Source organism: Erinaceus europaeus, chromosome 2 (assembly GCF_950295315.1).
Source record: "Erinaceus europaeus chromosome 2, mEriEur2.1, whole genome shotgun sequence".
Classification (NCBI taxonomy): domain Eukaryota; kingdom Metazoa; phylum Chordata; class Mammalia; order Eulipotyphla; family Erinaceidae; genus Erinaceus; species Erinaceus europaeus.
The window spans coordinates 116,055,257-116,082,522 of record NC_080163.1 but is presented as its reverse complement, the minus strand read 5'-3'; the positions used below and the strand labels follow the sequence as shown (position 1 = coordinate 116,082,522).

Genomic DNA, 27,266 nt, shown 5'->3' with positions numbered 1-27,266 from the left:
ACAGCTCTGCTGTTTCATGTATTTAGTTCTCACAGTTCCACTGAGTTGACACAGTGGCAATAACAGATAAGAAATTCTACTAATTGCAAGTCAAAATAAAAGCACGCCTTTTACAGCTCACAATTAAATGCCAACTAAATGAAATGAAGACATCTGGTTACTTAGTATATCCTATACCAGGACTCTAGTTCCAAAATTGCTTGTCTTTGATTTTATTTGCTTGCTTGTTTCTGGACCACATTTGGCTTTGGTTTAAACAAAGATGACTAAATGTATTCTACAGGCAATGCTGTAGCCAGTATATTTATACCTAGGAAAATAAGGAACCTGAGTTTTCAGGAAAGAACCAATTAGACATGGTTCTCTTTGACTACGGGAAGAAAAGCCTGGCATAACAAACAGGTGGCCTATTTAATGTCATAAACTTCAAGTTTGTCACAAATATGAACCTAAGAGTGCAGTTAAGCAATTAAAAAATTGGCTTGATTTAGGAATCTACTACAGTTTCACCTTTTCATTTCTCCCACAGGATGATGCCCTACCAGGCTAACATAGGCTCCCACAGCTGCCTGGTGAAAGTGGTGTGTACAGAAACACCTGGACCTGTGTCTTCAGTTGTAGGTCAGAGCCACTCCTATTCGATTATCAGAGAAGCCAGAACACATTTTTCTGTTTTTTATGCAAAAAAGTTCATTGAGACTTTTCTGACAATCCAATAAAACCAAGCTCACCAGCCCTCTTCTTACCAAGACACACACACACACACACACACACACACACACACACACACACACACACACACAATCTCTCTCTCTCTCTCTCTCTCTCTCTCTCTCTCTCCCTTCTCAGGTCCTGCCTTAATTAAGAAGTACATGTACTTCTTATGTTTCACCTTCTTTTCAGTACTGATGCTACCTGCTGGGCCTGGGGATTAGAATAGAAAACATTCAAACATTTATAGGAACTCTATAATACAAATATATTAGTCATATTTGTTTTGTGATTACTAATACCTACTGATGAAAATAAAGTAACAAGCACTATAGGTATACTTTAGCTGTAGGACGGGAACTGCAAGCTCCGTTAGTCTGTCCATCTGGACAATGGCACTGGCTTTGGGCTGAAGTGAAACTTCTGTGGCTTCAATACCCAAGACTGATTCATAAAATCTTCTTGAGAATGAACAAACAGTCATGAAATGTCAGATGGATCAGGGCCATTATATGCACAGAAAACTCATATTCGCATTAAATACCAATGGATATATCAAAATCTCCAGATCTGCACACTCTAAGGGAAAATATTTGAATACTGATATCAAGACTTCTCTTCAAGTGCAATTTCCAGAAGTAAATTTAAGTTGTTCTGCCTGAGTCAGAGGGCACTGGTGTCTCAGGAAGTATGAGAGTTTACTCCATTATGTTCATGGTGGGCTTGAAGAGCTACCACCTCTCTAAGATTAGGGATAGTATCAACCAGGACCCAACCCCTCCCATAAAGTATACTTTCACTAAATCTTTTCATCACACAAGTAGATGACAATGATTTTTCAGCCAAATTTGGTAAAAGAATCTCTTTGATCAAAGAATTGTGTGGATTGTACCCCTCATACTCTATGGTTTTGTTAATGTCTCCTTTTTAAAATAAATAAATAAATAAATGAGGAGGAGAATGGGGAGAGGGAAGGAGAGAATAAATAGAGAAAGCATTATTGCATTATTGTTAAGAGATTTTTTTGAAACGTGCCAGAAATGTTGTAGTGTCATCAATAAAGATGTTTGCCTCTATAAAAAAATGTTTAGGTTAAAAAATAAAAGAATGAACATGTGAAAAAAAAAAAGGGAGAGAATCTCAGGCCAGGACCATGCTTCAGAGACTCAGTGACTCTGGAATGCATTGGATCGACCTTCTCGTGGTGCATCCCTGAGTACCCATTCATTGGGGAAACTGACGATCCTTCCTAGCCAACTGAATCCACATGGATCCCAGTCACTTTCAAAGCCAGCAACAGCTTTCAACCTGACGCTGTTGACTGGCTATGGAAGAAGGGCAAACGCTAGAAGAAGAAGTGACTCTCAGAAACTATTCCTCTTTCTCTTCATGGTTTCCCAAACATACCATGCTTTATATCTTTATTACTTTTGTATGAAATTTCCTTCAAGTTTATTTAAATAGACCTCCCCAATCAGGGCCAATCTATGTCCAACATTCAGTTTTAGACTAACCTTACAGAAAAAAACAAAACAAACAAATAAAAAGCTATCCTCTCAATTCAAAGAGTTCTGCTGTCTTGGATTCCCTGAAGTAAGAAAATTTACCTCACAGATTATTTAATTAAAATGTTCACATTGCACAAGGACCGGCATAAGAATCCCGGTTCGAGCCCCTGGCTCCCCACCTGCAGGGGAGTCGCTTCACAGGCAGTGAAGCAGGTCTGCAGGTGTCTATCTTTCTCTCCCCCTCTCTGTCTTCCCCTCCTCTCTCCATTTCTCTCTGTCCTATCCAACAACGATGACATCAATAATAACTGCAACAATAAAACAAGGACAAGAAAAAGGAATAAATAAATACATAAGAAAATTTTTTAAAAAAATGTTCACATTTCTAGATGTGTGTGCTTTTGTTTTAAATGCAGCAGAATGAATTGTCACATTCTTTACCTTTTTGACTACCCATGGAGATTGTGAGTCTATTCCCAACAGCAGCATAGGGCCTGAACCTATGGGCATTAAGAGAGGGAGGAAGTTTCCTCTAGGGTTGGGTTACCTTATTACTGCAGATCTCCAGCATGCCATGCCTAAGACTACCACCCAGGATATACCTTGTTAGGCAATTCACATGGCATCACAACTACCTTTTGTGTGACTCTGCCCCTTGCTGGATGCTTTGTTTCTGGAACACTACACTCCATTTCTGCATGTTGAAATCCCACCTGCTATCAGAGTGACTGCTCCCTCTCTTTCCACCTTTGATTCTATAGAAAGCTTTCTATTCCTCCCACTGAAAGAAACTGCTTTAGTTTTGCTTAGGATCCTCCTTCCACTTTTTTTCCTCCAAGGTTATTGCTGGGGCTTGGTGCCTGCACTATGAAACCATTGCTCCTGGAGGCCATTTTTCCCATTTTGTTGCCCTTGTTGTTATTGTTGTTGTATAGGCCAGAGAGAAATAGAGAGAGGAGGGGAAGACAGAGAAGTGGAGAGAAAGATAGACACCTGCAGACCTGCTTTACAACTTGTGAAGTAACCCCCCCACACGGGGGGGGGGGGGCAAGGGACTAGAACTGGGATCCTTACACTGGTCCTTGTGCCATGTGTGCTTAACTCGCTGCACTACTGCCCCAACCCCTAAATCCCTTTTTTTGACCATTCAATAACTCCATATTTTTCATATAAGGGAGTTGGTATTTATCTTATTTATTGCTTATATTTTAAATTCCTAAGAAAAGGTCAACCATATCTTATTAACCTTCACATCCTATGCAATATTACTTGAGCTATTAAAAGAATATCATAGATAATATTCAGAAACAGAGACAGAAGCACTTGTATTTAGGATGATTGTATTTAGGATACTTTTATCTTCTAGCCACTTACAATGTGCATAGAAAATATGAAGATGTCTATGCCTGAGGCTCCAAAGTCCCAGGTTCAATCCCCTGCACCATCATAAGCCAGAGCTGAGCAGTGCTCTGGTAAAAGAGAAGAAGAAGAAGAAGAAGAAGAAGAAGGAGGAGGAGGAGGAGGAGGAGGAGGAGGAGGAGTAGGAGGAGGAGGAGGAGGAAGAGGAGGAGGAGGAGGAGGAGGAGGAAGAGGAGGAGGAGGAGGAGGAGGAGGAGGAGGAGGGGGAGAAGGAGAAGGAAAAGAAGGAGAAGAAGGAGAAGAAGAAGAAAAGAAAATACGAAGATGAGTACTATGAGTACTCAATATTTCTCCTGCCTATCATGCAGCCTAAACTTTGTACTGAAACATTTATTGTTGAGGTGGGGGGAGAGAATATCTTCCTGCTCCAATACCATTTGTTCTTATAATATAGGCTTTAACATAATCAGCTGTTTTATTAATTTTTATATAGGCCTATCAGAAAACACAAAGCATTTTAAGAATATGTTCCCAGTTTATTCTCTAAAATCCAGGAAAAAATATTTTTTAATTTATTGCTGGGGCTTAGTGATGGCAATGAAATTCCACTACTCTTGGTGGTCAATTTTTCCTTTTTTTTTTCTAACTTATAATAGATAGGATTGAGAAAGGACTGGGAGATAGAGAGAAGTAGATAAAGCAAACCTGCTTCACTACTAGTGAGTCCTTGTGTTTAGTAATATGTACACTTACCAGGGTGTGCCAATATCCAGCCCCCTGACAATATTATTTTGAATCACACCACACAGAAATTTAGCCATAAGAACATTATCATGATATTACTCTTTGAAAGAATTCATCTTTTCAAAGGTCAAGTAGTGCAGCAAATGTACAATTATTCCAAACAGCAGGACTATCTAATAAAACATATTACATAATTTTTGTGGGCACTGTCTCCTATCAGTGACATCATGAATAGTACAGACTGAAGAGACAACTACGAGGGAGAGATGATATACTAACATATATTGAGGAAGTCTGTATTATACAAATATATCAAAGGATTAGTGTAGTTTTCTACATCAGAAATCCTGGATTATGAATGTACAACCCTTTCTACTTAGGGTGCTCTTTGTTGAGTTCAATGCAAACTACCACAGGGAAGATAAACAGAAAATAATTAAGGGAGCAGGGGGTCATAAAATTCCCTGATGGATGAGAAAGTACCTGATGAGGAGATAAGGGCTCAGTGTTCTCAGTGCTTAATTCTGCAGCCTGAGGAGATGTGTAGCACTGCAGTGCATGGATGGTAAGTGAGAGCAAGTCCTGGGTAATTCATGGAACTCTGTGAAGGCCCAGTATTATGTAGGAATGAGACTGACAATTAAGTGTGAACACCAATCTGATAAAAAAAATATTCTTAGGCATTTTTTTTAACCTCCTGATTAGTTAGAATGACATCTGTATACAGTGTGTTAAGATTTTCGTACTCCTTCCTGGATCAAAGGTTCTGAGAGGAGGGACTTCAAACAACACAAAATTCAGTTCTTGGATGTTAGACAAGGGAAACTACCCTTTATGGCTGCAGTTCTCTGACAGTTTACATTCTGAATATACACTATGATTTTTTTTCTTTCTATCAGTTTAGACACTTTCACTGTTTTGACTATTAAGGAATATGGCATATGATCTTCCTTATTCATCTAATCGATCCATGGCAGTATATCTTAAAATATACTCCATGGGAGTTGGGCTGTAGTGCAGTGGGTTAAGTGTACATGGTGCAAAGCGCAAGGACCAGCCTAAGGATCTGGGTTCCAGCCCCCAGCTCCCCACCTGCAGGGGAGTCGCTTCACAGGTGGTGAAGTAGGTCTGCAGGTGTCTATCTTTCTCTCCCCCTCTCTGTCTTCCCCTCCTCCCTCCATTTCTCTCTGTCCTATCCAGCAATAATGGCATCAATAATAACTACAACAATAAAGCAAGGGAAACAAAAGGGAATAATAATAATAAAAAAGAATCTAACACTTAAAAAAAAATATATATATATATACTCCATGAGTCACTTAGAATAGAATCAATGTCTCAGAAAAAAATTGATATATTCTTTTTTTGAGGGGTCTAGTAACCCAAAAAATAAATTATAGCACTCACAACTCAGTAAAGTGCACATTCTACTGGCTGAGCTATCTTCCACCATGCTACTACCTATTACTCCTTTTTTATGATACCAGGGCTTTATACATGTGTTATCCACTGCCCCCAGACCAACTTTTTTTTTCTAGATAAGAGAGATATATGGAGAGGGATAAAGATAGAATAAGGAGATGAGACAGGAAGGGGAGGAAGGGATACAAGGAGAGAGAGAGAGAGAGAGAGAGAGGGGGGCGGGGGGGGAGAAGAAACTACCGCACTATTCTACCATCTGTAGAGCTTTCTTGTACTGGTGCTATAGATATTAACAGCTTGGAAAAAATACTTTTTTCCAGTCATTTTGCATTTTGATTGAAAGTACAATGGATAGAAAATGAAAAATGCTCATTGCAGAACCCTGTGTAAAGCCTAAACTCATCTCTACATATTTTGGATTGCACTAATCATTAAAAAGAGACTACCAAAGCAAACAGAGGATTGTATATACTATATAGGAAGCTTTAACATTAGTTCAGAATTGGTTATTCTTTGCATCTAGGAAACTTTTTCCCCCCTCAAAACATACAAGTCATCCCAGGCATATCATGATTTCATCATTTACCTTCATCAGGTACATTTGAAGATATCTTACTTTTAAACTTGAATAGATTTTATATAAGAATCTCAGTATTTTTAATGCATTTTGCTATCATTCAGCATGAAGAGTTTTCGAATGTGCCATCAAATGCTTACTTTTCTTCTTGCACCTAGTTTTGTTATTAAGGTCTTATTCAATATATGAATGAAAGTTTTGCAAAAAACCAGTGCAAAATGAGGGAGACATAAGCTGGGAAACCTACATCAGTGCAATGATCAGTACTGTTCATATTTATGGTTAATTCCTCAACTAATACCTCAAAGATTTAACATACAACTTTCATTGCAATTCTTGACTCTAAAAGTGATAACACACACACACACACACACACACACACACACACACACAGACTTAAATATATAGTTATATGCATTCTGAAGAGCATTTATAAATACTCATCTAAGAATAACACCAAAGATGAATATAGGCTCATGCTACTTAATGAAACCATGTATGCTCTTCATAAATGGACATAGCCAAAGTTTTTACAAATAACTGGTCTGATTTTCTGCTCTACATAACATCAGATTAACAAATTAATACTTCTGATATCTTATTTATTTTATTTCCTTCTGTCCTTCTTTCCTTCCTCCCTCTTTCTCTTCCTTCCTTCCGTTTCCCAGCTTATGTCTCCCTCATTTTGCACTGTTTTTTTGCAAAACTTTCATTCATATATTGAATAAGACCTTAATAACAAAACTAGGTGCAAGAAGAAAAGTAAGCATTTGATGGCAGATTTGAGAACTCTTCATGCTGAATGATAGCAAAATGCATTAAAAATACTGAGATTCTTATATAAAATCTACATAACATCAGATTAACAAATTAATACTTCTGATATCTTATTTATTTTATTTCCTTCCATCCTTCTTTCCTTCCTCCCTCCTTCCCTTCCTTCTTTCCTTCCTTCCTTCCTTCCTTCCTTCCTTCCTTCCTTTTGAAACATCATACCAGGGATTTTACTTCCTTTAATGATATCACACAAAAGAACCAAACCAGAGGCCCACTAATCTCTTACAGGTCCCAGAAGTGTGTTATAATAATATTTTCCAGGTCAAGTGACTTAATTCCATTCGAAAATGAAATATTTTCTGATATACTTCATTCTTTTCCTGGTTTTACAGTTGTGGATGCAATTTTTGAATACAATTTTTACAATTTTGAATACAATTTGAGCCACATTTCTTTTTTCTTGACAGATGAGACAAAACAGAACTCTGAGTTGTTCTGCTTTATTCTTCTGTGAGCTCTTTTCATATACCAGCTTCTGGAATTTTGGTTCTTATTTCAAGTATACTGTATCATGGCCCTGACACAGGTATGATGCTGAATCCTCTCCATTGTCCCCACCTTGATGTGGATTTTCCATTGACAACACTGTTCTTACACTCTTTGTCTTACTCCTGTAAGGATGGCTTTGCTTTTAAATTATATTTATGATAGACTATCTGGAGTGTCTGTCCCCATGTCTTTGGATTGCTTCCTATTTTCTTAGCATTGGGGTGATTTCTGTGAAATGTGCTTTTAGAGCTACTGTCCCTTCTTAAGTTCAGGTCATGGGATTCTATCAACTGTTGCCTTTAGTGAAAATACCTGCAACAACTGCTCCACCAGTATTTTGTCTTTGCGACTATCTAATTTCTGCTTCTTAGGCTCACATGAGTCTAAGCTTACTCAAGGACATTTAATTCTGTAGAAATTCAGAGTGACTTTCAAGAGATCAAGTATTACGGAAACTGACAAAGGGATAACACAATTGATAATACATGGGGCTAATGTAAAAACGATTACACAAGACTAAAGTTAGAGCCCTGGGAGCAAGCAAGATGAAGGACAACTTAGCCATGTATGATTCCCAAGGCACAAAGTCCTCACTTCTGTCGTGCTTCTTGGGGTAGAGGGTGTCCTGGGGATGGGCTTTACTTCTCAATTGTTTCCAAATTCCCCATAAGTAAGAATTAGAATAGTCCATGTCCCAGAACATGATGGTAGAGGAGGACCTAGTTGGGGTTGAATTATTATGTGGAAAACTTAGAAATGTTATCTATGTACAAACTATTATATTTTGCTGTCGACTGTAATCCATTAATCTTCCCAAAAAGGAAAAAAAATAAATAAAAGAATTAGAATAGAGTCCAAAAAATTTCCTTATCCAACATTCCTTTTCAGATAAAAGAATTAGTGTATTAGCATCAAATTTACTCAGATGTGCTAGCTATTTGCCTAATGGTACAAATATACAAAATCTGTAACGTTACAAATGTTATAAAATTTGTAATCTATGGTTAGACAGCCTCAGCTTAAAATTTGATTTTACTATTTACTGGCATTGTAATATTGAGTTATTTTCTGCCAGTCATTTTATTTTATAGTTTGTTTATTTCTTCCCCCCCTTTGTTGCCATTGTTGTTTTATCGTTGTTGTGATTATTATTGTTGTTGCTATTAATGTCATTGTTGTTGGATAGGACAGAAATGGAGAGAGGTGGGGCAGACAGAGAGATGGAGAAAAAGACACCTGTAGATCTGCTTCACCATTTATGGGGAGCCACTTAACCCGCTGCGCTACTACCCGACCCTGTTTCTTTTTAAAAAAATATTTTATTTTATTTTTCAGAGAGATGCAGAGAGAGAAAGACACAGAGAGAAACACCAGAGCACTGCACAGCTCTGGCTTATTGTGGCGCAGGGGACTGAACCTGGGACTTCGGAACCTCAGGCATGAGAATCTCTTTGCATAACCATTATGCTACCTAGCCCCGCCCTGCCAGTCATTTTCTTACCAGTAAAATGGAAATATAAGCAGTTTCCCTAAGTTCTTATGAGACAATAAGATAAAACTAAAAAACTCCTTATAATTTTAGCAGTTAAGAAATAACACTATTCAATATATTATCAAGGTAAAGTATCTAAAGGAATTTTTATACTATGGATTTTTCACTCTGTCAAATATCTTTGCTGAGGATTCATCCATCCATCCATCCATCCATCCATCCATCCATCCATCCATCCATTTATTGTTGCAGTTGTAGGGGCTTAATCACTCTGGATCAACTTATTTTCAGATAGAAAGATAGAGACAGGGGGCACACCTTGGTAAGCACAAGAACCCTCTCAAGGATCTAGGTTGGAGTCCCTGGATCTCCTCTTGGGAGAAGGAGGAGGCTTCACAAGTAGTGAAGCAGGTACTCAGGTGCCTATCTTTCTCCATCTCTGTCTCCCCCTCCTCTCTCAATTTCTCTCTGCCCTATCCAACAAAAATTGGGAAAAAATGTCGATCAGGAGCAGTGGATTCATAGTGCCAGCAGCAAACCACAGCAATAACCCTGGAGGCAAATAAATTAAGAGAGAAAGAGAGAAAGAGAGAGAGAGAGAGAGAGAGAAGGAAAGAGGGGGATAAGTGGATAAGGCTTTAACCTTTGCCATTCACATGATATATAAATTGCACTATTTAAATGAGCTATATCACTGGTTCAATGCTTCTAACCCTTTCTCCGAATATTTCATGATCTTCTCTAGAAGTTGTTTATTTTTGTTTTCTTACCTGATCACCTTCCTCACTTCCTCTCTCTCTCTCTCTCCTTCCTTCCCTCCCTCATCACAAGTGTAATTTTGGTGACTACATATCTGCACAAGTCCACAACCTCTGATGAACTTTTTTTTTAAAGATAGAAGAGAGAGGAAGAGACACCACTGCTTTGCTGTGCCACTCATGAAGCTTTTCCCATACAGATGGTCCCATGTGCTGGTCAGGGACTTGAGCCCAGGTCCTTGTGTATGGTAAAGTGTGAACTCTACCAGGTGAGTTATCTCCTCATCTCTTCTGCTATTTCTCATATACAGCTTTTTAGATCTTTTGATCATATACCCTTGTAAGATTATGCTATGCTGTCTGTCTATCTGTAAGCTATTACTCAGGAAAAGATATATCCTTCATTGCTGTTACATGTATTGTGAATAACAAATTTTCAAATCCTAATGAACTCGTGAAACTACATCTATTAGCTTCTCTAATCTTTACCATTATTTACCTTTATTGCCATTATATACTCACTGGTTTAAAAAGAGTCATGGCTATGACTTATTTCTAATATTTTTAAATTGTAGCTCTAAATTCTTCAATGTCTCCAATTACATAGTTTCCTATTTTCTGTATCCAGCTTCTCCAAAACCAGTGATTTATGTTATACTCTGGAGACATTTTCCTTCTTCTTTATTACCAGTTTGATTCCTTCTGAATAATCTGTCTTCCCAAAGCTTCTATAATAATGCCTCCACTGAGGCCATGCTTTACGGCTTCTTTGTCCAGTCAACTATTCAATATATGTCCAATCCTTTTGACTTCAAAGTCCTAACCTGCAGCTAGAAGAACAGCATAGAACCTCTAATGGTTGACTGCATCAGTAAGACTCCAGCTGACCCCTAATTTAACAGTTACATAAATGGAGTAAGTCACTTCAACTCCCAAGGCGACTGATACCTTCTTGCCTGCAAGCACTTAAGAACATACCAGATAGTGTTTTGTATACAACAGCAGGGTGTTGGTAAAATACTAACTGCTATCACCTTCATCCCAACATTAATAGCAAATAATTTAAGTTTCATAGGTCACCATTTCTCTGCCAGAGATTCCACTGAGATTGGTAGAGAAGACCATCTAAACATAGCTGGTAAGGAGAGCTCATCCCAGTGACCAGATACTTCTTCAGAAACACGTAGAAAGGCAGAGAAAATATCAACAGGATGACAACTCTCACTCTTAAGGAAATGTCATAGTATATAGCAAACCTTAGTGATGACCGTTATTATATATAGCGTTCCTACACCATCCACGCAAAATTATAGTAATAGGAAGTAGTGGATGCCATTTCATGACTAAATTTAAGAGCCTCCTTCTTTCAGTGGGTGAATTTTCTCAGTGATAACTATTTACCTTCATCTACTTTCTTCCAGTTCTCTGGTGTAAAAAAGAAAAAAAAATTCACTATTCAAAATGTGCTGGTCTTGGCTTAGTTCCTGAAGCAGTCACAACCCATGGGGATTCAGAAGCTTAAACTTACCACCTTCCCTGTCTTATGATTAATTGCAAAATTACTGAGGGACTTAAGGAAAGCTCAAAAACGATGAAAAGCAGTGCAGACACTTTACAAATTACCTGGAGACCTAAATGGAATGCTCTTTAGAATCACTGTACTTTAAGATACTTATTTAGCTATTTTCATAATTTATCCTGGAGCTTTTTTTGGTAGAAAACATTTCAACCTAATTTTTCAAAATTATCTTTAGAAAATTACAATCTCTGGGAAAATATCAGACTATTGTGCACATATTCAATTTAAATGATTCAGTGTACTTATTAAAATATGCTCAACATCATTCATTATCACAGGAATGTAAATTCAAATCGTGATGAGATACCACTCTACACCATAGAGAATGGACTACATAAAAAAGCAAATGGAAATGTGTGTTGGTGAGAATGTGGATAAAAAGGAAACCGGATGAATTTTTTGTTGGGTAGCAAACTGATGTGTCCCCCTACAGAAGATAGCATGGAGGACACTTATAAATCAAAAATGGCAATATCATGTGATGCAGCAATACTCCTAGCCATGTACCTGTGCGCACACACAAGTGCATGTGCACACACACACACACACACACACACACCCAGAAGACACAAAAACCACAAATTTTAAAAGGTATATGCATGTCTATGTTCATAGTTGCACTGTTCACTGTAGTCAAATATGGAATCAATCTAAATGACTGCTGTGTGCTGAATATTGAAGTAATGGTAACTAGGATACTACTTGGCCAACAAAAACTATGCCTTTGTGTCTTCAGGAGGACAAGTATGAAACTGTAATTGATTTTGTTCAGTGAAATACTCAAAGAAGTGAAAGACAAGTACCAGTGGTTTTAATCACATGTGAAACACAGACTAACCTATTCAGTTGCTGGCAAAGTCATGGGACATTTTTGCAAAACTGTGTGATGACTTTTCCAATAACTCAATACAATAAACAGATGAACTTGAAAAATAATATTAGTAACAAAAATGACTCAGAGTCTATGACAAGTATGATGGTTGTCAGAGTGGGTATAAGGTGGGAATAGGTAGAAAGTTGTAATAGGTGTGAACACACAAGTACTTTGGTGGTAGTTGCAGAGAATTGAATGCAAATGAATGTCCAGAGGTATTAAACCAGTACTGAAATCTTCTATTATAAACCAGTGTTTAGTTAAAACATTTATCTGCCTAAACTTAAAACAAGCCGATATCCTTTCACTGAATGACACTAATTACAGAACATGTTGACTTGATTTTCAACATTAGAAATGATAGCAAAATGTGTGAAATTTCTGAAATTCATTTTTTTGTGTGTGCCCTAAAACCATTATTCCTCTGAGCATACTGAAATCCTCAGCATGACACTAAGTTGTCTTTATGTCACTTTAGGCCATCTGTGACCTTCATTCCTTGCTCAGACTTTTAAAAATCCCTTAAGAGATTTAAGCGAGAAGTCCTGTTGTGAAATGAACATTAAAACCCCAGGTGGGATTTGAGAACTCTGCTAGAGAAGCTATCTTAAGAAGTCTGATGCTTTGCCCAGTTAAACTTCACTTAAAAGTTTACTTAATTAATGAATTAATGAACCACTAGAAGAGAGGTGACTTTACCTAGACACCGGGTTTCAGTCCCACTCCAGAGCCCATTTGCTAAGCATTCTCGGACATGAGAACCCACTAGTGTGTAGCCGGTGTTACAGGTGAATATGGCTGTGGCTCCATAGACTGTCAGCGTTCCTATCTTGTTTCCATTTGGGGGAAAGGACAGGCTTCCACAGGAAATCACTAGAAGGGAAAAAAAAATCCAAGAACATTATTTCATTTCTGTGTATTACCATTTTTCTTAATAAAAAAACAACACAATTAGTTTCACTTTCATTAAGAACACTTCATAGGGAAGTCTGCTTTAACCAGATAAACCATATAGTAAAGTTAGAATCCCCAAAATTTAAATTTCTACCAATTAAATTTCTTTTTCTCATACTCTGGAAATGAAAACTGGAAAGTTTAGTGTGGATTCTAAATTATTTTTAGATCCCTTCAATTACACATTGCTTTTATTAAAAACTAAATTTATTATATTATTATTATTGTCATTCTTGTTGTTGTTACTACTGCTACTATTTAGTTTGATCATAGCACTACTCAGACCTGGCTAATGGTGTGCTGTACCTGGGACCGCAGAACCTAAGCACGGATCTCTTTATATAATGATTAAGCTACTTCCCTTGCCCCTCATTATTATTATTTTTCAAAACCCTCACAGGTAGCTAAATCTTTCTTTAAAAATGCATTTTAAGTGCTTGGGAGATAATTCAACCTACTAGAGTACAGAACTTGTATGTCCGCAGCCACAGAGGTCACAGATTCAATCCTTGCCACAGTATGTCAGAGTAGAGCAGTGCTCTAGTCTCCTCTCTCTCTTATACTAAAGTAACAAGTGTTTTTATTTTTTTAATTCATCATCAAATATAAGGAAATCTACTCATTGAGCTAGCCCTTTGTTCACGTTTCTGCTACCATCATGACAGGGATCACACAGTGATTAATTCACAGCTCTACGTGCCTGAGGAAAATGCCAGTGATAATTCCCCCAAAATGACCAGCTGGTAGAAAGCAGTATTGTGCTAAGACTGTCCTTTCATTTACTTTCAGTTTATTGTGGTTATGAGTTCATTAAAGGTTCTTACCATTCTGAATAAGATGAGCCTACTGAAAATTTAAATGATAAAATCCAGAACTTCAGTGGTTGCAGATACGGTGGTCACCTATGTCCCTATCATCCAGGATAATGAATGACAATCTCCATTTCACTCACAAAGAAACAGGTGTGACTTGTTTTACTGTGCCTCTCTTTACTGTGCTTTGCAGATACCGGTTTTATTTTTTTAGTATAGAGATTTGTGGCAGTGTGTCCATTTAATGTATAGAAAACATTTGTCAAACAGTGTATGCTTGCTTCATTTCTGTGTCACATTTAGTTCAATGTCATTTAGCTATTATTTTTAGAGTCGACTCTATCATACAGCTAGTAGACTAAAGTACCATGTAAATGTAGTTTTAATCTGCACATATGAAAGAAATTATCCCTTAGATGCATGTTATTGTGATGCTTGATTTATTTCAGTGTCTGGAATGCAACATACATGGTGCCTGTCCTCCATTTTGGGAGATATTTCACTATGGACATTACCTCTACCACTCCATCCCCTAGCCTCTCAAGGGGAGAAATAAATCTATTTAGTTATTTATTAGAGAGAGACACAGAGAGAGAGACAGACAGAAAGAGAGGAGAGTGAGAGAAAGAGAATATGGAGAGAGAGAACCAGAACATCACTTATGCACATATGACATTGGGGATCTGACTTGGCACCTCATGCTTAAGGGTCCAATGCCTTAACCACTGCACTTTAATGCAGTAATATCAGCAGCTCCTCAGTGGGCTGGGCCTATTTTTACAAGCTGAGGATAAGTGTTTGAGAATCTTCTCTGAGACAGTGCTAACATGTTCCTATTGCATAAGTGAGTGATTATGCTCAAAGAGCTTTGGACAAAATCGGCAAGTCCTGAACATTATTGAGTATTAGTAGCAAACTAGGAAGAAAGAGTAGAACATAGTAAATTGTAGATTTTAGATACCTGGCCCGTTTCTCCCATCTCTGGGCACAAGCAGGGATATCTGATGAAGGCTGAACGCTATACTTACCTTGTAGAGTCCTGCATTGGGGTTAAAGACAGGATATGTGTAGTGTTTAAAACAAAAGTTTTCATATGATTGGGCCAGTTTGGATTAGTGAGTAGGGAAATATCTTTCAGTATCTTTTGATTGTGAGCCTCATCAAAAGTATGAAAATCTTTATAAATTTAAGGGAAAAATTTTAGTGCATGTACCATTTAGACCATCCCTTTGAATTAAGCTTTCTTTCACTCTAAGACATGATAACTGTGATGGTGCCTGTTCTAAAGGATGTTCTTCACCAGAAATCTGGAAGATTCAGCTCTACAGTATGCAATGACCACATCATTACTGCTGAGAAAGCCTCTGTGGCTTATTTGTATTTGAGGATGCTGTTCTCTTACAGGGTCGTATCTTATGTACTGAGAAATATTGCCAACCTGTCTGTTAAATCAAATGTCAATGTATTCAAGCAGACTTAGGATTTTACAATTTCTCCTGAACTTTCCATTAATCCTTTTCACAAACATAGTATAAACTTTAACTTAAGCTGTGATGTTTAAAGATTGGCTTGAAATGTTTTAGGATGACTGCAACATCGTTTGAACCCTCAATGTTAGACAGAAACATGCTAAGTATCAGTGAGCTCTGAGCACTTTCCTTTAAGGAGTCTGAAGGTACCTCTAATGGTGGGCAAGCAGAAAGCCTGTACATTTGACTCGGTTTCTATTCTTTCATCCATTTAGAAACACTGTTGGTGAAACATTTTTAGGTATGCCTCTACTGAGATTCACTCAGTGTAGAATAAATGAATGTAATGAATAGAAACTTTTCTGCACTTAGATAAAAGGTGTCCCAGACTGAGAGCCTCCTTTGGCAGAAAAGCCAGCACACTTAGGAGGAGATAGTGCTGATTTGAACTAGTTTAACTAGGAGAGAAACCATCCTAGCACTAAAAAGAAAGCTTTCTCAAAGACAAAAGGGGAAGTTCTACTCCCAAGTTTAACCCCAGTTTTTTTTTAATTTTTTATCTTTATTTATTTATTTATTGGATAGAGACAGACAGACATTGAGAGGAGGAGGGGAGATAGAGAGGGGAGAGACAGAGAGACACCTGCAGCACTGCTTCACCACTTGCAAAGCTTTCCCCCTGCAGGTGGGGATCAGGGGCTCGAACCCAGGTCCTTGTGCACTGTAATATGTGCGCTCAACCACGTGCGCCACCACCCAGCCCCCTAACCCCAGTCTTTTAAGATGAATTCATACTTTTACCCTCTCACCTGCAAATCAGGGATGTGTTCATGTGAGTGATCTGAAGAGATATCTCTACTTTCACATACAGAGAGTACTGAGTGGAGCACCCAGAATGGCCTCTGGTCCCATCCTAGCTTGCTGGTCATGGTGTTATTTGTCAGTGTGAATGTAGTTATAGGCCATTTGCCTCACTCCTTTATTCCTTCCATTGCTACAATTTTATTAACTGTGAAACCCTGCACTTTGAAGTCAAATCATCCTGGTCACTGTGGAGTCAGCATCTCACAGGAGGATGGATCTTGTTTGATGGATAAATATCATCATTTTCAACCTTTATTAAAATCATCAAACAAGTAAATGCAGTAAAACTTAAGGTTAACTAAAACCCTAGGTATATTTTCCCCCTAACATAAAGCCAGACCCCATAAACCTAATACCAGTTTGGATACAGCAAATGATACTCAACACTTTAACAACTGGAAGCAAATCTAAGCTCATCAGATAAGAAAGTACTAGATATGGGCAAGAGACTGCCTCACTTAATGCTTTTTTGGTCAATACCAGGACATCCCAACATCTGGGGCCCTAGTCAGGAAATCCTTGGATTCTTACATAAATAATATGGCCCTACCCCTCTAATAAATCCCTCTCTCCGCCATCACTGGTCACTTCCATCAGAAACATCATCAAAAGGCCCCCTGTGGGCCTCTCTAGTACTTTGCCCTCACTATAAAGCAGCAATGGGAGGGACTGCCCCATTCTCCAAAGGAAGAGTACTACTCAAGGAAGACTGGTTCTGAAATGAGTGCAGACTAAAACAGTCCCATCTGTGACTATGGACTGCAAGCTCAGACTAACAGGGACTCAGAGATTACACAGGCTCCAGTGCTAAATGTAAATATATATGGGCCCTGAGTCAGGTCAGTAGGATACGCAGTTAATTATATATATTACACATAGTAATTTTCTTTTTCTTCAAGTTTGGGAGCTACAGGAGAATGGGTGGTGGCAGCACACCTGGTTAGGTACAGACATTGCCAAGAGCAAGAACCTGGGATTAAGTCCCCACTCTCCACCTGCAGGGCATCCATTTCATGAGTAGTAAAGCAGGTCAGGTCTTCAGGTGTCTCTCTCTCTCTTCCTATCTCTCTATCCCCTTTTCTCAATTTCTGTCCTCTCAAAAAAAAAAAAAAAGATGGGAACTACTCTCTGCCCTAATCCAACTTTCTAGTCATATTCTTAATTCTGACACCATCTTCCTAGTCAATATTTTAGTCCACCTGCATGTTAGCTATCAAGTTCAAGCAAATATTACTAAAGTCATGGGTCCTTAGAAACATACCTAAAATAAACTTCCTCACTTCTTTCCACCCTAAGGTCCCTATTCTCAACTGCTCTATTCATACCTTTTGGTTCCTGTTTATTAATACAGTTTTTGTCCTCCTTTATATCTTACCGCCTTTCAGCCACCAAGTTTCAGATATTACTGTGATTCCATCCTGACTTCCATGGGCAAATGACCTTACCAATGTATCCCAGAGTCCTACCCCACCAAGGAAAAACAGAAATAAGCCCAAGGTATGGATTTTGCCAATATCCATGTTCAGCAGAGAAGCAATTACAGAATCCAGAGCTCCCACCTTCTGCACCCGATAAAAATTTTTAGTTCATACCCCTGCAGGGAAAGAAATGTTAGGGGATAATGATGAAAGGACTCTGAAGTCCAATTCTATCAAGACCCAAAGGCGGTGGGGAGGAAGGATGTTTGGAAGTGTCAATAGATGTAGGTGTGACTTAGAAAGGAAGAGAAAGCAGTACTATAGTGAAAAAAATTGGCAAATATATATAAACAGATATTTACAGAAAAGAATAGACAAACTATCAGGGGAGGGGATGGGATACAGAGTTCTGGGGGTGTAAATTGTGTGGAGTTGTACCCCTCTTATCCTTTGTTTTTTGTCAGTCTTTCCTTTTTATAAATAAATTTTTTTTTTAAAAAAAAGAAGAAATAATAGTCAACACTTATCTGTGACCACAGGAGAACCACTGCAGTTTCCAGTGGAGAGAATGGAGACACCGAACTCTGGTGTGAAACTGTACCCTTGTTATCTCATAACTTTGCAAACTAATATTAAATCACAAATAAAAAAGTCAAAAATATCATCAGTGGTCCTTTTACATGTAGTCCAGCTGGGAACCTGTTACAGTGCAGACAACATGAACAGGAGATACACAGCACAGCATACATGGGAAAAGGGGCAGGTTGCTGCTCAGAGAGAAGAGCTCAAAGCATGCATGGTAGCTGTTGTTAAGATGGACGGCACGCAATGCAGACCAGATTTTGAAAGAGACCAAGTTCTGAATCAAGATGAAGCCTCTTTTTTTTTTTTTTTCAATTTTTATTTATAAAAAGGAAACACTGACAAAACCATAGGATAAGAGGGACACAACTCCACACAATTCACACCACCAGAACTCCGTATCTCATCCCATCCCCTGATAACCTTCCTATTCTTTATCCCTCTGGAAGCATGGATCAAGGGACATTATCGGGTGCAAAAGGTGGAAGGTCTGGCTTCTGTAATTGCTTCCCCACTGAACATGGGTGTTGACAGGTCAATCCATATTCCCAGCCTGTCTCTCTCTTTCCCTAGTGAGGTGGGGCTCTGGGGAGGTGGGGTTCCAGGACACATTGGCTGAATGGCTAGTCCTGCATATGTACATGATCAGAAAAATCTGGCCAGGTCTTAAGAAGGATGTCTGATATTTACTCCAGCAATGGAAGAGAACAAGAGTGTCTGCTCTGCACTTTGCTGTGAATTAATAAGCTTCTCCCATGGGTGGAAGGCTAAAACTGGGCACATTTCCAATGATAAAGAGTGCCTTCCTCTGAGTTACCTCCCTACTGTGGTTTGACCTGTTCTCAATAGCACTAAGGAAGGAAGATCAGCCCAGAATTCAAGCTACATGAATATCATAACACAACTACAGTGCAGCTCTGTATCTGGGCGCATTCACTTTTTTTTTTTTTTAATGTAGAGACAACTTCTCAGGGATTCACAAACTCTTGTTATGAATATTTCTTAGATTTGAGGTAAAAGTAGTAATTTGAACAAAGAAGAGGTATAATAAGGAAGAGGTAACCTTCCTTTTACACAGTTTCTATGGTAGGGAGTCAAATGTGCACTAGATATAAAACTTTCATTTTGTTCTTGGAGGGGAGAAGGTTGGTCTTATGAATGAAACCCCAGAAAAATCAGGGTTAGGCTTGTTTAGAGATACAGAGAGGATGGTGCTTTTGTCAGGTCATTTATCCTTCCTAATATATCCCTGTGAAGAGCTTAAATATCTGCTTAATTCACATTTGTCGTATCAAAAATTGAATTGGAAAGATTATCAAAGAGAGCTGAATTTGAATGATTGTCCAAGAGTGTGAAATATTAATTTTTTGTTTTCATTCTGTTTTATTCTTTCAGAGCCATGCCATTTAGGAGTCTGGCACCAGTATAACCACTTATTTCTGTGCATAATAATTTCCTGTGAACAATCAGTTAGCAATTATATATTAAATATGTCTGAATCAAACATGTTTTGAACAAAGCTAATATTGTCTTATTTTGCTATTTATTAATATTTATTGTGAAATCCACTTTGAGGCTTAACTGCTTATCTTGTACCTATGAGAATAATTATCTCCCTTTTGGAGACAACCATTCTTATGAAAGACAATATCTCTGGTATGAATACTATTTGCTGAGATTCTAATTAGAAGGTCTGAATAGTCAGTGAATGGGATAAAACTGATCTTTTTAAATTTAAGCATAGGATTGTTTTTGAGCTGATTAAAAACATTTATTACTTTTAAGCTGGTTAAAATATCACTAACCAGTAAAAGAAAGTGTTTACCACTGAATCCAGCTGGAATATACTTTAAATATGTCACATGAAAGTGTATATTCATTATTATAGTCAGACCATGGCTAGTTTTATTGTTAATCTACAGGACAAAGAAGCTACAGAACCTTCAAAGGTGTATGGCAGCAATTAGAGACTATCCAATCTGGGAGGCTCCCCAAGACTTACCTCTGCACCTCAGTCTCTCTTCACCCATGCTCCATGTCCCATTTGCTCTGCAGTGCACAAGCCGGGGCGCCTCCAGGTAGTACCCAGGACTACAGCTCAGCACCACCTGTGCACCGAACTCATTCAGTGACCCAGACACCAGCCTCCAGGTGATGTGTTCTGACAGCTGAGCTTCAATCCCTGGACAGGTAACAGCTATAAAAGAAACACATGGAATGTCACCCTCACTAACCTTTGACATAGCGAGTTATCATCAGCCCATGCTTTCTCCTAAGTATAAGGGTCTTCTCAATGAGATAGTCCTACTATATAAAGTAGACAGTGTTGCTAGTCATTCAGTCTTCCCCCAGTTGCCCACATGATGATGATAGAATATCACCCAGGAGCAATCAAGCATGTATGACACATTCTGGAGCCCTGCAAATATACTGGAGGTCTTCAGTGAACCTGGGGCATAGAGGGGTATTTTGCTAAACAACAGAAGAAAGCCAGATTATCAGGAGTTGTAAATCTTCATCAGGTAAATGAAGATATAGATTAAAAAAAAAAGCCCTCATGTATAATTGATCTCAACATCCTCTGAAATGTAGAAGATAACGAGCTTGGACACAAGCTTTCAGTCAACCTTTCCTTTCCTCCTATGGGACACAACGATGGAATATCCTCTGTGTGATAGAATAAATGAGCACACAACATCCCCATGCATGCTGCACAGAAAGGTAACTGAACATATCAAGGTGACAGAAAAAAAAAGTCCAAGATTATGTCTGCTACTTAGTTAAGAGCAGCAGCAACATCGCAATCACTTCAACAACAGTAACAAGATTAGAGAGTCAGAAATAGTATGAAGCTACTGGACAGATTCCAAGGGATTCATGCATATACTGAAAGTTTGTGCAAAATGTGGTAACTGTGAGTGGACATTTTCTGAAAAGTAAGACATTTAAAATGAGTTCTACACATGTGGGAACTAGACCTCCATTTCTGTAAGCATGGAGATACAAAGGTTCATTTCATCATAGTCACTACCTCAAAAACTGACCTGATAGGCTCACTTATTGAGCACAGATCACCTGGCTAGGGAAATGATTTTTATCAGAGATATTAAGAAATACAATTCACCTTTAAGTTCTGCACATATTCATTACAGAAGTGAGAACTCCCACCTTCTGCAACCCATAAAGATCTCTGGTCCCAGAGACTTCAGGTGTGGAATGACAACCCTTCAGCTTCATCACTCGGGTGAGACCTTTCCTTTCATAGTATTCTCTAATTCCATCCCAGGTGTTCCACTCCCCAATAAAGTCCCCAAACCTAGATATAGTCCAGGTCTCCTGAGATAGAGCATAGGTTCACACATGTCCATAAACTAGGGGAAAAATATATACCTGAAAGCAGAAGTACACAAGCGCATGCAGGGAATACCCCCCAACACTTCATCTGCACTATTCCAGTCTTTAGGTCCATGATTGTTCAACAATTTGTTTGGCTTTGTATGTTAACTCATTTTTTAGCCACCAGGTTCTAGATGCCAGCAAGACGCTGACCAGACTTCCCTGGACAGAGGACCCCATTAATGTGTACTGGAGCTCCGCTCCCTCAGAGCCCCACCCTACTAGGGAAAGAGAGAGGCAGACTGGGAGTATGGATCAACCAGTCAACGCCCATGTTCAGCGGGGAAGCAATTACAGAAGCCAGACCTTCCACCCTCTGCAACCCACAACAACCCTGGATCCATACTCCCAGAGAGACAGAGAATGGGAAGGCTATCTGGGGAGGGGATGGGATATGGAGATTGGGTTATGGGAATTGTAGCCCTCTTATTCTATGGTTTTGTTAATGTCTCCTTTCTTAAAAAAAAAAAAAAAATCTCTGGTCCATACTCCCAGAGGGAAAAAGAGTAGGGAAACTGCCCATGGAGGGGAGGGTATTGGAAATCTGGTGGTGGCGATTGTATGGAATTGTACCCCTCTTATCCCACAATCTTGTCCATCAATATTAAACTACTAATAAAAAACTGAAAAAAAATCATTAATCTTTTCTTGGTAATTTACCAAGACTATGTGCACCTATAGTGAAAAAATATGCACTTTTGATAGTATTGTAGTAATACCAATGAGGTTTAAAGTGTCAAGAAGTTTTGCTAATTTAAAGATCTATTTATTTTACTCATCGTGAGAAAATAAGAGAATGAGAAAGTAGAGAAAGAGTCAGATAACTGAACAGTACTGGCATGAACTGGCTCACAGAACTGAATCTGGTACCTCAGACACACAAATTAGTGTGCTTACAGACTGAGTTCCCAGTCTAGTATCTGTTGTAAATCCTTAGACCTAGTTCTCTTAGGTATTTTTCTGATAAAACAATTATCCAGAGTTTATATGGACATTCAAGTATGTTCCCTAGTTATCTAAATCAATGTTCTTTCTAGCCAGAATATCTAAAGCATGTCATTTCAGAAAAGCTTTTAAAATACTTAACCTTTAAATCCTACTTTCTTTCTAACCTACTTCATACTGTAAATAAACTTCATTTCATTTTTATCAAAAAATTGTGTTCCTATATTAACTTGTTTTTTTAATTACCTGAACTATTTCTCATAAACGTTCTTACACCCAACAGTCTTCACTGTTGGTTTGCAGGGTGGAACCAAAGGTTTCCTTAGAGCTAAAACCATCTACCACAGTTATTTCCAAACTCTGCATGATTAGCTCTTCTTGAACATGGTATTTGGTTTATTTTGTAATTATCTGATTCTGATTTAATTGTCCATATCTTTTTCTCTATTAGGACATAAGCTATTTTATTGTAAAAGGTATATCTTTGCACATATTTTTAAAGAGTAATGTCTGATTTACCATAAATTCTAACATATTTTAAAATGTGTATAAATATGAGTTTGTGCATACATTATTTGAAAAATAATGTTCCAAGGAAATGTTATGGCAATAAAAAAATAGAAAAGAAACCAAGGCAATAAAAGAACATGGTAGAAACTTACAGTAAAGTATGAGCTGGAAGGAATATTTAATGTCAAATTCCTTTATTTTTGTTCTTTATTTACTGAAAGAGGTGAGGGAAGAATATGGGTGTTTCCAGAAATTTCTATAGACATGATTTTATTTTATTTTTTTATTACTTCAAAGATGCTTTGAGGAAGAGAGTGTATGAAATTATCATGACTTTAAGAACCAACGATATTACCCTAAATGAAACCTCACATAGTGTAAATAGGGCTAAGATCTATGATTTTCCACTGACCATGCATTGTACCTCCCTGATGATGATTTCACCTGCATGCTTATCTGAAGTCACATATAAATATGACAAATAGGGAGTCGGGCAGTAGCGCAGCACAAGGACCGGCTTAAGGATCCTGGTTCCATCCCCTGGCTCCCTGCCTGCAGGAGAGTCACTTAACAGGTGGTGAAGCAGGTCTCAGGTGTCTTTTTCTCTCCCTCTCTGTCTTCCCCTCCTCTCTCCGTTTCTCTCTGTCTTATCCAACAACAATGACATCAATAACAACAACAATAAAAAGGGCAACAAAAGGGAATAAATAAATAAATATTAAAAAAATAAATAAATATGACAAACAGTCCCCACTCATCAAAAGTGGTACTCCAATACATATGTCTGTAACAATGTCTTTTACTTTTATTCAGCAAACCATTTTCCTTATAAGTTTAGTAACTGACAGTGTGTGACATGGAAAAGTATGGTAGATATTTGTGTCTTTCAATTAAGTAACATTTTTACTCAGGTCCCACAAAATAACATCAAAGCAATTTAATCTTTTTGAATATTGGTTAAAATACATGCTTAAGTTTCACTTTTATTTTCCTTTACTTTGTATTCTAGATTCAGTAAGCAAAAGACTCTGGGAAAGGAGGAGAAAAAATAGGATGAAGGGGCATTGAACTTCCGTTGTGTCTACCAGACATCTATCATGGGAAGATGAGAGGTTATGTTAAAGACTATGCTGTAAACCACTAATCCCAATAAAAAATACATGTCTAGGGGGCCGAGTGGTAGCACAGCTGATTAAACACACGTGGCACACAGCTAAAGGATCCCAGTTCGAGCCCCCGGCTGCTCCCCACCTACAGGGGGGTCACTTCACTAGTGGTGAAGCAGGTCTGCAAGGCGTCTTTCTCTCCCCCTTCTGTCTTCCTCTCCTGTCTCGATTTCTCTCTGTCCTATCCAACAACAACAATAACAACAAGGTCAACAAAAGGGAAAAAAGTAGCCTCCAGGAGCAGTGGATTCATAGTGCAGGCACCAAGTCCCAGTGATAACCCTGGAGGCAAAACAACAATACTTATCTATCCTTGCATTCTTTGTTTTCCTTGAGCTGTTGTTTACATGTCACAATCTACACCAAAACTTACTCTAACATAAGATGTCTTATGTTTGAAAGTCCTTTATCAATAATCTTCTCTAGCATCAAGGTTGAAAAATTGGGCTGTCCTGTCATTTTAGAGAACACATGCCCTTGACCACACCCAAGTACTTGCTGCAGTTAAAATCATTTAGTGTGGATGTGGTGGGTGCTTATATATTAAAACTCTCTAAACAGTTGCTCAGTTGGAGAGCACAGACAATAGTTTCCATGCACTAAAGACACATCTCCACTTTCCTATGAATGGTTCAGTAGTAACACAAATTATTTTCTATTTTACTTGAGAAACATTGGCTTTTAATTTTTTTTGTCATGAGTGATTCTGATTTATTACAACCTCATTCAGCTTCTGGCCAACCAGGAAGGAGAAGGGCTGGTTTATTTAAGATATTCAGGAAACAACAGCGTTGCCACTATAAATAAATCCCTGTAGCCTTACTGCTCACAAATTACAAGATGCTCCTCATAAATCTTCTGTTGAGTGTAATCAGCCTCTGGGTTGGGGTGTGGTTCTCTCTCTCTCTCTCACCACAGATTCCTGCTCCTCATACTTAATATGGAGAAGTACAACTTTCAACAAAGTATATTTAAAACACATGAATTAAATTTGTAAAATGAAGATTAAATGTCATTAGACCAAAATATTTTATCAGTCTCAGAGCTGTTTATCATGCTCACAACTAAGGCAAAGCATTTTCACTTAGCAACTTGGTCTCCCTAGATGGAGAGAGAGAAGGTGGTTTTTGTCCCTGTGTTCTAGAACACTGGAAAACAACACTGTTACAACTTAGGTTAGTAATAAATGAAGTCACCTTCATCTCATCTTGGATGAAGCTTGAAGGAATCATGTGAGATAAGCCAGAAAGAGAAGGATGAATATGGGATGATCTCACTCATGGACAGAAGTTTAGAAATAAGAACAGAAAGGGGAAACACAAAGCAGAACTTGGACTCAGTTTGATGTATTACACCAAAGGAAAGGACTCTGGGAGGGATGGGGTTGGGTGAGGCTACGAGTCTTCCTGATGCATTGTGGTGGAGGAGAACCTAGGCTGGGGGTGAGAATGTCTTGCAGAAAACTGAGAAATTTTACCCATGTATCAACAAGTGTATTTCCTGTAAGTCATCAACCACCCCCAATAAATAAATACAATCCTTAAGGGATAAAGAGAGTGCCAAAATGATTGAAATACATTCCAGGTTTGGGGCCAGGTGGTGGTGCACCTGGTTTAGTGCACATTTTACATACAATGCACAAGGACATATATTCAAGTCCCAGGTCCCTACCGGCAGGGGAAAGCTTCATGAGTGATGAAGCAGGTTTGCAGGTGTCTGTCTGTCTATCTCCCACTTCCCTCTTGATTTCTAGGGGTCTCTATCCAATAAATAAAGATAAAAAATGCGTTCCAGGTCAACTTAAACACTACTCATGAAGAAACCCTTCATCAAAGACTGGATGAAAAACAAGGGATATGTAAGAACAAAAATTGACATGCAATTTTGTTTTAACTGCACAGAACTTAGGTAAATGATTAATATATGAGTCATTTAAAATGAATTCTATATTCTATTGAATACAGAATATATTAATAGTTAAAAATAAGCCTCTAGGATGTGACTTAAGGGCACACTTTGCTAAGCTTTTCAAAGACAGCAGACAAACCTCAAAATGTTAAAAACAGAGCTAGTGTGTAATCCAGGCGGTAAAGCAGGTCTGCAGGTGTCTATCTTTCTCTCCCCCTCTCTGTCTTCCCCTCCTCTCTTGATTTCTCTCTGTCCTATGCAGCAACAATGACAGCAATAAGAACAATAACAACAATAACAATAAACAACAATGGTAACAAATAGGGAAAAAATGGTCTTCAGGAGCAATGGATTCATAGTGCAGGCATCGAGCCCCAGTGATAACCCCGAAGGGGGAAAAAAAAGTATAGGTACTAACTCTTCCTTGAAAGTTTTGTAAAAGTCATTTGTACATCCATTTAGTCATGGACTTTAATTATTGGGAAGGTTCTTGATAGCTGTTTCAATTACTTTGGCTTTGATTGGCCTGTTGATGATTTCTAATTCCTCTTGGTTCAATTTTGGAAGGTTATGTTTTTTTTTTTTTTTTTTTTTAAGATACTACCTTCTTTTAACTTTTAAAAAAATTTATTTTCCCTTTTTTGCCCCTGTTGTTTTTTATTACTATTGTAGTTATTATTGTTGTTGTTGATGATGCCATCACTGTTGGTTAGGACAGAGAGAAATGGAGAGAGGATTAGAAGACAGAGAGGGGGAGAGAAATACAGACACCTGCAGAACTGTTTCACCACCTGTGAAGCGACTCCCTGCAGGTGGGGAGCCAGGGGCTCAAACTGGGATCCTTCCACCAGTCCTCGCACTTCGTGCCACGTGCACTTAACCCACTGTGCTA

The 27,266-nt window shown here is 38.3% G+C and overlaps 1 protein-coding gene across 1 annotated transcript in view; it reads right to left on the bottom strand.

Moving 5' to 3' along the window:
• CSMD1 (CUB and Sushi multiple domains 1) overlaps window positions 1-27,266 on the bottom strand; it is a 1,841,590-nt gene that overhangs the window by 49,865 nt on the left and 1,764,459 nt on the right. The window contains exons 51-52 of the mRNA XM_060184943.1: window positions 20,452-20,646; window positions 13,050-13,223 (exon numbers count right to left, since the gene is read on the bottom strand). Coding sequence (XP_060040926.1) covers window positions 13,050-13,223; window positions 20,452-20,646 — 369 coding nt within the window. The remainder of the gene's footprint in view (window positions 1-13,049; window positions 13,224-20,451; window positions 20,647-27,266) is intronic.